Source organism: Calypte anna, chromosome 18 (genome assembly GCF_003957555.1).
Source record: "Calypte anna isolate BGI_N300 chromosome 18, bCalAnn1_v1.p, whole genome shotgun sequence".
Classification (NCBI taxonomy): Eukaryota; Metazoa; Chordata; class Aves; order Apodiformes; family Trochilidae; genus Calypte; species Calypte anna.
In genome coordinates, this window is record NC_044263.1 from 4,441,416 (window position 1) to 4,455,035 (window position 13,620).

Here is a 13,620-nt window from a genome sequence, read left to right on the forward strand (position 1 = left end):
CCTGGTGGTTCCTAACTTTATCACTGAATACCTGTGTGACTCCAAGCAGTTGCCAGGGGTTTACAACCCAAGGATTTCTTGTGATCAGGCATTTTTATTTGCCCCAGTTCTTCCTCTCCCCTATCTTCTTCACTCTGCTGTTTCTTTCCTCAGCCACCCTTGCATTCAATTCCACTACTACATAAGTTATTCCTGTGCCATGGAGTGGAGATGGGCACGGTTGTGGTGACCAAACACTGGGAGAATCAGGCAGTTTTGCTGCATTTCTGTTGAAGTTTGACCTAAAAGTCCCCACTCTTGAATACCCTTCACATTTAGCATCTTAAGTAACTCAGTTGTCCCACTGAAAGCTGGGATGTGTGGCCTAGGAGGTTCTCAGTCAAGCCAGTCCTGGTAGAGACCTGGAGCAAACACCATTGTATTCATCTCCTTGGTGGATCCTTCTCTTGCAGCCTGTTCTTCTCACTGTGGAAGCACACAGCTCATGATGGAATAAAAGAGCATGAGAATTGAGATGTGCTGCACAAGGCCAAGGGGGGTGTGCAGACCTAATTTCATTGGGATGATATCTGAGACAGATCTCAACAGCTCGAGTAATTTAAATCTGACCCTTGCAAAGGTGTTGGGATATCAAACCATGTTGATCTCTCACCTTAAAGTTCCTGCTGGAGACAGTCACTCCTTAGTATTCTCCCTCCAGCTGAGAAAAAGCAGCCCCTACCTTCCCCTCTGCTGATACCCTTGAAGCATTCGTGTGGTGCCTCAGCCCTCCCTCTGCCCTTAATCACTTTCTCCCAGCCTATATAATTAAATTCCATCAGGTATTGCATCTAATTTTTGAGGAGCTCCCAAAGAACAAAAGCCAGTTCAGTCGCAGGCTAACAGAACAAATTAATTAGAAGGGGAATATTAGGCCCTCTCTAAATTAGATCAGGCAAGCTCCAGCAGAAGCAGCCTGACTGCTGGGGATGCTCAGCTCTGGAGCGTTCAGAGGCACAACATCTCTGGAAAGTGGATTAGGCTCAGAGAAACCCGTGCTGAAAGGCACTCCAGGGCACAATTTCAAAGCACAGCACAGGGAATTGGTGGCCTTGTGTCTCTCATTAGTGATGGAACAAGTTGTGCCATTAGATCACCCCGTGGTACTTTGGGAACGTCTCCCTGTCATATTCCTACATGTCTAACTCCAATAAAAGTGGATGTTACTGGAGTGTAGAGCTCTGCATGGTGCTGTTTACCAATGTTCCTCCTAGCTATGGGGATCTTTATGAGTAAGCACTGGAATTATCATATAAAACCAGATTAAATACCCAGAAGCGACTCTTTATAAGCACTTAAACAAGTCAACAGGCAGCACCGGCACAACTTACAGCTTCCTCTAGGAATCAGCAGTCTTGGGGAACTGTCAGCATGGCCTCCTGTTACATGAGGAAATGCTCATGCAGATCCTGCCAGAAGCTGTGGGCAGGTGCTCCAGGCTGCTGGCTGAGCATCTCTCAGGGTCCTGACTGAGCACCCAGGACTAGCAGAGCCTCCATCCTTCAGTAACACAGGGATTTCACCATGTGCTGCAGGACCAAAGAAACAAGAAACCCAAGAGAGATGAGAAGGAGCTTGAGGAAGGTGTGTGAGGGATACAGACTGCTCAAACAATCCAGAGAATGTCAGGTTGAAAGGGACCTCAAGGATCTTCTGGTCCAACCCTTCTAATACTGTAGAATCACGGCATTTTCAGGGTTGGAAGGGACCTTTAAGATCATCCAGTTCCAACCCCCCTGCCATGGGCAGGGACACCTCCCACCAGATCAGGTTGCTCAGAGCCCTTTCCAGCCTGGCCTTAAAAACTTCCAGGGATGGAGCTCCCACCTCCTCTCTGGGCAACCTGTGCCAGGGTCTCACCACCCTCATGGGGAAGAAATTTTTCCTAATGTCCAGTTGGAATCTACCTACCTCTCATTTGAATCCATTCCCCCATGTCCTATCACTACCTGAGATCCTAAAGAGTCCCTTCCCAGCTTTCTTGTAGCCCCCTTCAGATACTGGAAGGCCACAACAAGGTCTCCTTGGAGTCTTCTCCTCTCCAGACTGAATAATCCCAATTCTCTCAGTCTGTCCTCATAAAGACATGTAGTTTGTATGAGATTTAGGTATGATGATTCTTGTTTGTTCAGTATAAAGAAGAGGTTTGAAAAATACAAACAGCCTCATGTATCCTGCCCTCAGCCATGGCAGGAATGTCTGGTTGTTATGCACCTGCAACATTCCTAGACATTCCCAGCTCCCTGTTTTCCCTGCTGGAGCTCCCTGAGGAGCCCTTGGGCTTTCTGCACATGTCTGTACTGGGGAGACCTGGACGTGGTGCTGAATTCTCCAGATGTGTCCAGGTGTCCCCTCCTGTGCAGCTGGACATAGATGTGGCCCTGCAGTGTCAGGAAACTGTATGCTATTGCATCTTCCAGGTGAAGGATTTCCCCCATCTGCATAAGAAAATAACCCCCAGCATTCTATTTAATTACAAATCCTCAGTCTTTAATGACAGCCCCGTTTTTCTTACATCCTCTGCCCTTTCCATTCTCAGTGACAGCACCAGGTCCTTCAGTGACTAAGGCCAAGACATACATACAGTTTTTCCCTCTCCTTTTATCCCCTGTCTCCCAGAGATTTCCTGAGATTTTGTGCTTTAAGGACTGAACTCTTCAGAGTTAACTGAGACAGCAGCAGGTACATTCTCTTTTTCTGCCTTACCCGGAATTAAGGATTAATCACCATCATTCTTTTCCCCCAAAAGTCACAGCAAAAGTGTTTGGGCTGTGGTGCTCGTGTACCTGTGGACACTGGATTCCTAAAATTCTGTTTATTGAGAAGTACCTCTATAAGCCAAATGCACTGGGGGACCATAACTGAAGCTTTGCAGTTTCTTTATCCAAGGAGAACACTGTAAAAGCAGACCTTTTAAACATTTCTGAAATTAATGTCTTCATATCAAACTGAAACTGCTGTTTTAAAGCCAGTTAAGCATGCAAGCATAAACCAGTTTCCCTCAGTTATCTCAAGAGATGTTATTACTTGGAAATGAAAGGCTGAAGTTGCAGAGGTCCGGGCAACACAAAATCCCAAAACAAGGCTAAGAAGTCTTGCAGTTTGAGCCAGGGATCATGCCATCTCTCTTATCCTCTGCAGACTTTGCATTTTGAGTGTAATTTTCTAACATTACTTTGTAACATTCATCTCCTTTGCAGAAGAAGTAGGTAGTATAAGTTCTTGACATAATTTTCTGAGCACTTATAACAGAGCAGTGACACTTTCCTGCTGCTTCCACCTGCTAAATCAGATTACAGAGAATGGGAGAGCCACTCAACACTTCCCTCAGGTTACTTTTCCATGTAGGCAGTTGCTGCTGTTCCCAAAAGAAGGCTGTAAATGCAGCAAAGGAGAGAGGTCTTGGCTGCATATTTGTGACTGGAAGCAGAGGTGCTCATTGTAATCTCCAACCTCAAATGGGTACAAAAAGCAGCATTGTTTGTCAAGAATAGAATCACAGAATCATAGAATGGTTTTGGCTGGAAGGGACCTTAAAGCTCATCCAGTTCCATCTCCCTGCCATGGTCAGGGGCACCTCCCACCAGCCCAGGTTGCTCCAAGCCCCATCCAACCTGGGCTGGAACACTGCCAGGGATGGGGCAGCCAAAGCTTCTCTGGGGAACCTGTTCCAGTTTCTCACCACCCTCAAATTAAATAATTTGTTCCCAATATCCAACCTAAATCTCTCCTCTTAAAGTTTTAAACCATTCCCCCTTGTCTTCTCCCTACACCCCTGTGTCCAAAGCCCTCCCTCAGCTTTCTTGTAGCCCCTTCAGACATTGAAAGGTTGCTCTAAGGTCTCCTCTTCTCCAGGCCCCAATCCCAGTCCCTCAGCCTGGCTTCACAGGGAGGTGCTCAGCCCTCTGAGCTTTTTAACGGCTCTCTCTGGACACTTTCCAGGAGCTCTGTGTCCTTCTTGTGTCTGGGACCCCAGAACTGGACCCAGCACTGCAGGTGGGGTCTTACAAGAGCAGAGGGGGAGAATCACCTTCCTTGACCCTTGTCTGTGCTTCTTTTGATGCAGCCCAGGACATGGTTTTCTTTCTGGGCTTCAATCACACATTAATGGCTCATTAACCTTCTGGTCCACCACCACCCCCAAGTCCAAGCACAGCCAGCTCTTGTCTTGTTCATACCCTTGTCAGCAGGAGCAAGCCAACTCCCTCAAAAGAAGGAATGGGAAAAGTGGATTATATACATAATTATATAAATTATATAAGAACAATAATGCAGGAGAGGTGACCCCAGGTCAGAATAGGACCTTGAACCAGGACACCTATGCACAAGCTTCTCTTTGAGCCTTTGTTTCTTCAGCAAGGCAGGTGTTGCCATCAGCCCTCCAGGAGCTGTATTTTCTGTATGAATTGCCAGTACATGTTCCTGAGTTGGCCTCAGGAAGCAGAACTTCAGCAAAATACCTGAGTAGTGAGTACCTCCAGCATCCAGGGGACTTGAGGTACCCTACAGTCACCCAGGGCTTCCTGTAGCAGCTCTATCACCACTGTTGGTCACCTCAATTAAAAGCAGAGCACACGGTGCCTTCTGTGACACTGTGGCTTCTTAATAACACCAATTTATTGTGAGAAGCTTAAAGGTGTGACAATTTCAGTGCCTAGCACTTAGCCAGCACGGACTAAATTCCAACATAGCATGAAATTTAACACTGTTAAAGGGAAAGCAGCCAAGATATTTATGAGATAATTAATTAAAATGGTTCCTCTAAATGTGTCAGCCAAATTACTTTATGTGTATCTAAGCTGGCATTTTCTCTAGCTGGAAACTTTTGAATTTCTTCCATACTGATCTGGGAATTAGTGCTGGAAGAAGGGAACTTTATAGATAAAGCATTACCCTCGAAATCCTTCATAGCCAAAGGGTGCTCACCTCATGTGTGGAGATGAAAGTGGATTGTTAGTTATTTAATGTCTTCATATGCAAATCAAAACACGAGGAGCAGCTGAAGCAGTGCTAATGCTCATGGTTCATAGTAATGAGAAAGAGGTGTTCGTACATAGACATGGATGTGGTGGAATGTGTCCAGATCAGAGGCAAAGCACCTCCCCTATGAGGACAGACTGAGAGAATTGGGATTATTCAGTCTGGAGAGGAGAAGACTCCAAGGAGACCTTATTGTGGCCTTCCAGTATTTGAAGGGGCTACAAGAAAGCTGGGAAGGGACTCTTCAGAACCTCAGGTAGTGACAGGACATGGGGGAATGGATTCAAATGAGAGGTAGGTAGATTCCAACTGGACATTAGGAAAAATTTCTTCCCCATGAGGGTGGTGAGACACTGGCACAGGCTGCCCAGAGAGGAGGTGGAAGCTCCATCCCTGGAAGTTTTTAAGGCCAGGCTGGACAGGGCTCTGAGCAACCTGATCTGGTGGGAGGTGTCCCTGCCCATGGCAGGGGGATGATCTTAAAGGTGCCTTCCAACCATGTGATTCTACCCTTAAAAAGTTATATAAAACTTACTAGTACTTGACTTGGATGTCTGGTGTTGAGCTCACTCTTCCCAGGTCTCTCTGGTTTGGTTATCATTTTGTCACCAGGGACAACCTGGCTTTGTCAGGCTGCTGCCACAGGCTGGTGCCAGAGCAGAGCCAGACCAGGGTAGGTGACAGTCCCTGTGCTGCCATCACACCAAAAGCAGCTCAAATCCAGGCAGCTTTGGTAGTGGCTCCATTGTCCTCTCTGGGCAAGGATTGCATCTGGGTGAGTTTTCTCTGGAGATGTCTGCCAGTCTTGATTTGTTTGTGCTTTCCCTGCATTTTACATGATGTCACTGCTGTAAATTGCACACATAATGGAAATAGATCCTTATGTCCTCAAGGGGTAAGAATCAGTGCCCCTTTTCCTTCCTTCTTCCCTCCCATGTGAAGGGGAACATCTTCAGCACAGGGATGGGGAGTGCAGTAGTCCAGGACATCTGATGTTTGTGTGAGCCCTTGGCCCTCATTTCCTAAATCCACAGGGTCTCTTCCCTCTGTTGTGCTATGGAGGACAGGACTGCCCTTCCTTGCTTCTTGGGAATGTAAATGCTCTTTGTGGATCTTCCACATGCTTCAAGACATGGATGTGTGCCTGGGTAGAGGAGGAGCAGACAATGGGACCAGAGCTGTCTCCTGCACAAACCAAAATCTTCAGTGGGTTTTTCTGCTACCCAACACATGCACTGGGAGCCTTGGCAAGGGGCTGTAATTTCTTTTCCTACCAATTTAATCCTCTCTCTTGGAAAGTGTTTTTATTGAGACATCTCAGTGGAATATGAACTCATGGCTGTATTTCTGTCATGCCCAATGTGTGTTGCCACAAGACCCTCCAGCACTGCACTGCTGTATTTTTCACAGAGTCATTTTTTAAGTTAACAGAACCTAAAAACAGTGTGTCCTGAAGCCTCTTACGGCTTGTTACAGCTTCCAGGGGGGGTTGCAAAATCAAGGACAACTGCTAGGTAGCTAACAGAATAAACAATTAATGAAAGGAGATGTTCTCTTGGTCATTTCTGAGGAAGAGCCAGCAGAGCTTTTAGCTTCCTGGTTCTACATGTTCCCCAATGCCAGAAAAATCCATGAGGATGACCCAGACTCATGCAGCTCCTTGCACTGGATTTGGCTTGGGCTGCTGTGCAGTAAGGGGGCACATTTTTGGCAGCCTTGCTAGTTTGGGCTGGCACAAACCCTGTGCCAGAGAACTGTTCTCCATTCTTGTGATGTTGTGTGAAGTCTTCCAGTTTGCATCATTTCTTATAAAGTCCAGGTCCTGGCCAATACATTTGACTTGAGAGCTCCAGTATTCAGTTGTGAATAGGAAGCTTTTACCTGTCCTGGTTGTAAAGAAGGCTGGAAGATATGATGCAACTGCAGTCTGAAAGCTGGTAAGGCACAAGTCACACTGAAAGAAATCAAAAGGAAAAACAAAGATCTCCCAGTTTTCAAGTTAGAACAATCCCCTTGTTCTATTTTGAACCCAAAGTTGCTCTTTGGCTTGGCAGTGACCTTGGCTTGAGATGGTACCATGTGTTCTGGTCCACTGGGAGGTCAGTTATGCAAGGGCCATGTGCTTGCTGAAGCACTGTACCCCAGTGGGTCAAGGACACCCTGGTGACATAATACTCATGGTGACACAAGACCTGGCTCTGTTGGCTCAGGTGTGGCCCCCATTCTTCTTCAGAACATGGCAAAAGCCTTGGGGACCGGGAGGGATCACAGACCCTGGACCAGGAGACCATTCCTACTGAGCTGCAGAGAGGAGATGGACAAAGCCATGGCCTTGGTCTGTTTGGCACAGTCTGTGGCCAGATGGCCTCATGAGGGTTGATATAAGCAGGTTCTCTGTGGTCAGCAGTCACATGTGGTGTAGAAGAGGAAGGATGAAGCAGGGAAGGATGTGACATAGGCTTAGCATGAGGAAAAGACAGAAGAGGCAGTTATTTTGACAGAGAGTGAAGTCATGGGTAGGTTGTCACATTATTAGGCAGGTGGAACACATCTCTCCTGAGCCCAACTGGTGTGATTTACACTAAGGAATGGATGTAGTACATAGAAAAAAACTTTATCAGTCCTGATAAAGAAAACTTTATACTGATTTGGACTACATCTTGCCTGTGTCTGACAATGCTGACAGCTCACCCTGAGTATCTCTGAACTTTTTCTAGTTGCTTGTTTGTTTGGGTTATTTTTTTTTTTTTTTGTACATTTGCATGTTCAGTGACCCCAGAACTATCGTATCAAACCAGAAAAAACATGCTGTGGTGACCCTTACTGTGCCCTGGTTCTGACAAGTGTGGGAGGCTTCTGTTTGTGAGGTTTTTAAAGACAGAAAATGGTCCTAGTTCAGTGGCATCCCTTGGGTACCCCTTCTTATCCTTGTCAGCTCTGTTGGCCTGCTGCACCCCGTGCTGTGGTGAGATACCAAGGTGTCCAACCTGCCTGCAGACACTTCCACAGCCATGGCTAATAGCCTGATTTCTGCAATAAGACTTCCTTCCAGGGGAAGGGATTTGTGTGCTTGCTGGCTGACCTGTGCAGCCCCTTGGTGAGAATCTCTGGGGTCAGTTCTGAAGCCTCCCCTTGCATGGGAAGGAGATTGTGGCTGCTGGGCAGGACAACCAGAGCCATGCAGAACAAGCTGCCCTGTTCCCAGCAAACCCCCTGCAATCATTTTGACACCTCATGCCCTTTGTCCTCATCTGTTGATACCTTTAAAATAGCTCCAAAAAGGGTAACTCCAGCAGAAAGGAGCAGCATCAGCTGCAGGTGGGCTCTGTGGGTTGGGGTGTGGGGAGGTTCCTCACCTAAAAAAGATGATTTTTTTTTTTTCCTATGGAGTTCTGTCTGAGAATAATATTTGTGCTGAGGAGCTTGGGTGTGGGGAGTTGATTTCTTTTCCTCCAAGGAAATCTGTGAGAAGGCTGAGGTCAGAATCCCAGAGTGTATCCTGCAAGAGGCCATCCAGCACAGTCCCTGTCTGCCCTTCTCGGGTGATGCAATCCCTACTCCGGAATAATGTTTCCAAGAGGTGGATAACAGCATTTTAGTTCAGCTCTAATAATTCTGTTAAATCAGAGCTGGGGTTGTAATTGCTGTTTGTGACTGAGTTTGTTCCATATGTGTGTTACCCAGGATGCCATTGTGATGCAATGTTCTCTCTTTGAGCTGCATGCCCTAAAGAATCTGCCTTTATTGTCAGGCAGGCAAACCACTCAGCTGCTCTCTGCCTCTGCTGAGCCTCACAACCAAAGGAAAGGGGGAAAAAAAAATTAAAAAGTCCTGTTTCACTTTGTTTCGATCTCTTCTGGTAAATTTAAGTCGTAGAAGTTTTTATTTGCTTTAGCAACATGCAGTTTGCTGGAGTCTTGGTCATTTCTTTTAATGAAAAGACAGCCTGTGTGTGTCTGAGGGTTTGCTGAGCATAGGGATGGGGGGGGAGTCAAACACCAGGCTCTGAAGCAGCAATTTAATTTTTATCCTGACTGAAAAGCAGGCCTCAGAGTTACAAAATCTGTTTGAGAAATTGTGCATTAAAAGAGGGCCTCTTGTGTGCTGGAGATGGGGCACGGAATCATAGAATGGTTTGCGTTGATAGTGACCTTAAAGCTCATTCAGTCTCACCCCCCTGCCATGGGCAGGGACACCTCCCACCAGCCCAGGCTGTTCCATCCAACCTGGGCTGGAACACTGCCAGGGATGGGGCAGCCACAGCTTCTCTGGGCAACCTGGGCCAGGGGCTCAGCAACCTCACACCAAAGAATTTCTTCCTAAGATCTCATCTCAATCTCACCTCTTTCGTATTAAAACCATTCACAGTCTTCTGTCCCTCCCTACCCTTGTCCAAAGTCCCTCCCCAGCTTTCCTGGAGCCCCTTCAGGCACTGGAAGGTGCTCTAAGGTCTCCCCATTGCATCCTTCTCTTCTCCAGACTGAATATCCCCACCTCTCAGCCTAGCTCCAGAGCAGAGCTCCTCCACCCTTCCCAACATCTCCGGTGCCTCCTCTGCATTCACTTCCACAGCTCCATCTCCTTCTGGTGTTGGAGACACCAGAACTGGACCCAGGACCCCAGGTGGGATCTCACCAGAGCAGGGCAGAGCAGGGCAGAGCAGAGGGGGACAATCCCCTCTCTCACCCTGCTGCCCATGCTGCTGGGGATGCAGCCCAGGACAGGGGTGGCTTCTGGGCTGTGAGTGCACATTGCTGGCTCATGGTGAGCTTCTCATCAGCATTATGAAAAAATCTGAAGAATAGCACCTGAGCTTGACCCCCCAGCAGCCCTCAAGGTGCTTCTGAAAGTAAAAGCCATTTATCAGCATTTTTATGTCAAGAGAAATGATCAGAAGTGAGCAAGCACTAAAAAGCATTTTAAACAACCGTAGCATCCTGTAAAGTATCTGTAAAAAAAGAGAAAACTCGTGCTCCTTGAAGTTTAAAAGTTCAAGTTTCTCGTGGGGAAAACATAGCTGCTATTCAAATGTTAATGGATTGTTATCACAAGAATGATTTAATTTAACTACTATGTACTATAGGAAGGGGCAGAGCAAGGTTCAGAGAGCAAATGGCTGATGAACAATCTTCAGTCTGCCAGTAAATGTTTACTTTTTTTTTTTTTTATATGCTTCCCCTTCTTGATCTCTGCCTTGAACAGATTTTCCAAAGGGACATATAAAAGACAGCTGATTTCAGCTAGAGGTAATAGCATGCATCTGTGTGTTTCTTTTATCCTTGTTTAAAATGGCAAATTTATGGCACTGATAGAGTGCCAGCCAGCAGAGTAGCTGGCCCTGAGAGCACAGAAATTGATGGTAGAGGAGCGAAAATTGGCTCAGTGGAAAGAAAAAAATGCAGCACATTTTAGAAAAGTGATAGGAAAAAAAGAGAAGAAAGTGAATTGGGCATTGTAGCCACAGACCATCTTCTCAGGAGAAGAACAAATATCTCACGAAGCAAGAATAGCTTCCAGGGACTCAGAGGCAAAAGTCTGTCACCCTTCTTCAGGAACACAGCAGCCAGAGCTGGCAAAAGCCAAGTAGGAAGAAGAGAGCATGAGCCCGTGAGCTGTCCTGCAGAAGCAGAAAATCCTTCTCTCTTTTCTAATTTTTTTTCTGAAAACTCTTCCCAGTGAATTTAAGGTTGGATTTCCCCACACTGGAGGTTTTTTGCAGCCCCCTTGTGTCACTGTAACTGCAAGAAGAAAACTGTCTCGCTGCTAACACTCCCAAACCTTGGAGAAACACTTCATCTGTGTTTTGAGAAGTTTATAGAGAACACTTGACCTTGACCAGACGAAATATATGAGGGAAAGGAGTGGGATGCTTTTTCTATTAGATAGGAATAAACATTTGTCAGAAGTCTCAGCAGCTTCTGCCTGCCATATGTGAGCCTCCTCTGAGGAGCTTCAACATCCCTGGTGATGGCACAGCCTGTGCTTGACTCTCCTGGCCAGACAGTTGCTGGGGTCTTCCCTGCATGGGGAATGGGCATGGCACCAGCTCAGATCCATTGCAGGGACATCTGGGGACACTTTAGACCTTACCTTACCTTCAACCCACTCGTATGCAAGGTGGACTCTGGTGACAAGAGTAATGGACTGAAAAATCAGTGGGAGCTGCTGGGCTGAAAAGGAAAGAGGACTTTGCAGACTGATGAGCTTTCAGAGCCTCTGTTCCAATTACTTCTCAGTGTTGCCAGAGAGCCTGGAAGTGGATGGGAACAAACAGCATTTGGTCTCAGAGTTTGAAAAATAGTAAAAGGGCTGTAGCATCTGTCAGAGGCAATGTGAGCCAGGCAGAACATGACCCTAGGCTGCATTTCCACCTGGATCTCGTGTGACCCTCCCTGTGGCCTCCTGACTCAGCTCTCCTGCTCCAGTGCCTGTGCTGGACCATCTGCCAGGCTGGACCTCCAGCCACCCTGGCTCAGAAGAACACTGACACATCAGGGGTGTGTGCAGGAAGGCATGGAGAGGATGGAGACTTCACAGCCAGGGAGCTGCATTCTCAGCCCCTGAGGCTGCCTCTCTTCCCTCCCCCCCACCTATCTTATCTTTGCCTCTTTCTAAAATAAAAGGAATGGAGAAATTAACAACATGAAAAAGGGAGGAGATGATAAAGAGTATCTGAAAAATTATCTATGTCCTCATTTTAGAGCTTTGCATGGTAACAGGGAGGCAGAGGCTTTTAAGATATATTTTTATTATTAATATATTAAAATATTAAAAAGCTGGGTGTCTCCTGAACCTACTCTCCTGTCATGGACTGAGAAAGCTCCTGGGAAGGGTTCTGCAGAAGATTCTTGCTCTTCAGAAACTATCCAGAGATGCCATTTAAGAGCAAATCAAAGCTATAAGTTTACTGTCACACTTTTACTGGGCACTTGGGTCCAGCCTGGACAAGAGCAATATTTCCACCTTTGCTTTGTGCTGAGACGAAAGCTCTACCAAGAGGACATGGATGCTGCCAGGGGTCTGCCTGGAATAAAAAAGAATCAAAGTCACATCTTGTCTGATTTTCTTTAGCTCCTTAGTCTTGAAGGTCTGAGTGATACGAGTTCCTTGGGGGGGCTGCTCCTACCAAACCTGAACCTGAGCCAGGGATGATCAAATTTTCCAGGCATTGGGGTGTTTGCTTTGGCACCTTCATAGTTCCCCTCTTGGAATCCACTCATTCCTTGGCAGTTATCAAAATATCATCATCGAATCATGGAATGATAGAATGGTTTGGGTTGGAAGGGACCAGAAAGCTCACCCCCCAGCATGGGTAGGACACCTCCCACCAGCCCAGGTTGCTCAACACCCTAAACAGTCTGGCCTTGAACACTGTCAGGAATGAGACAGACACAAATTCCTTGGGCAACCTCTTCCAAAATATACAATTGTTCTGCTTCATAAATCTTTACCAATAAAGCACTAAGACTTTGATGCTGCTGTGGTAGCCCCTCTGCTTGCCATTGAGAATGTAACCATGTGGAGGGGCCTTGCTACTTAAAAATGAGGGTGACAGTGGGGCTTTGTAGCAGATATTTGGATATTTCTATATCTATAAACACACTTTCCCACTGAAAGAAAGGTTTTCTTGTCTTCTTTTCCTCTGCAGGTCCCTATGGAAAGGATATTTATCGAAGTGGAGGGCCAGATCTCCATAACTTCATCTCCTCCGGGTTTGTCACATTAGGAAGAGGACACACGAAGGGTACAGTGGAAACAATTTTTTGCTAAATAAAAAGATTGTTTTAAATAAATAAAAAAAAAAGCTATAACTCAGAAGCTGGGTTCTAAGTGCCATGAGGTAACAGTATTGGACTGTAGTCAGTAGGTTTATTCTAGGAGATCTCACTGCAGGTAAAATACTGTGCTCCTGGCTGAACCTTTTAAACCCTAGGGAGGGGCATGGTGGGAGAATATAGAGCCAGGCAGCCTGGCCCCAGGCTCCACTCTGACTTTGCAGTTCAAAGATTTCTACTGCTTTGTGGTTTCCCAGGTGTATGGTTGAAAACCACCTGTGTGCTGCTGTCCTTATAAAGGGAAGGGGAAGGAGTGAAATGCTGTCCCAGGGCAGGCAGTTAACACTTCAAGAGAGTGGGTTTGGATTTCTTTTGTTTGACTTCCAAGCTTTTTTTTTGTTGTTTTGTTTTGTTTTTCTCCTTGTTTTTGAGGGGTGGGAGGGATGAGTATTATGAATCTTTTCTAAAATTATTTCTTTTTAGGTCCTCAAACGTATATTTTATGTGTTCATATAACCTGTGATATAATGTACAAACATGAAAACACAAAAATATACATATCCTGCTCTGTGTATGTTCTGTGTACGTGTACTGTATATAAAATCTATGTAGAGAGACAGCTGTAGCTCTATTAGCTAAGTAACCGTATATCCCAGGAGCTGTGGTGCCAGCAGAGCTGTAAGATCTGACTCCTAGGAGCTGGTCACCAGAACCCCAGCTGAATGTTCATTTTATGCCACTGTTGCCTATTTGGTGAGTTTTTCTAGTGTACAGTGAGACTCTGATCTTTGGAGCATCTTTCTGTTGCCACCCACACCCTGACCGA

The 13,620-nt window shown here is 46.3% G+C and overlaps 1 protein-coding gene across 1 annotated transcript in view; it reads left to right on the forward strand.

Annotated features, from left to right (window-relative positions):
• Positions 1-13,620, forward strand: part of SHISA6 (shisa family member 6) — a 214,315-nt gene that overhangs the window by 33,948 nt on the left and 166,747 nt on the right. Inside the window, exon 3 of the mRNA XM_030461941.1 lies at positions 12,668-12,763. Coding sequence (XP_030317801.1) covers positions 12,668-12,763 — 96 coding nt within the window. The remainder of the gene's footprint in view (positions 1-12,667; positions 12,764-13,620) is intronic.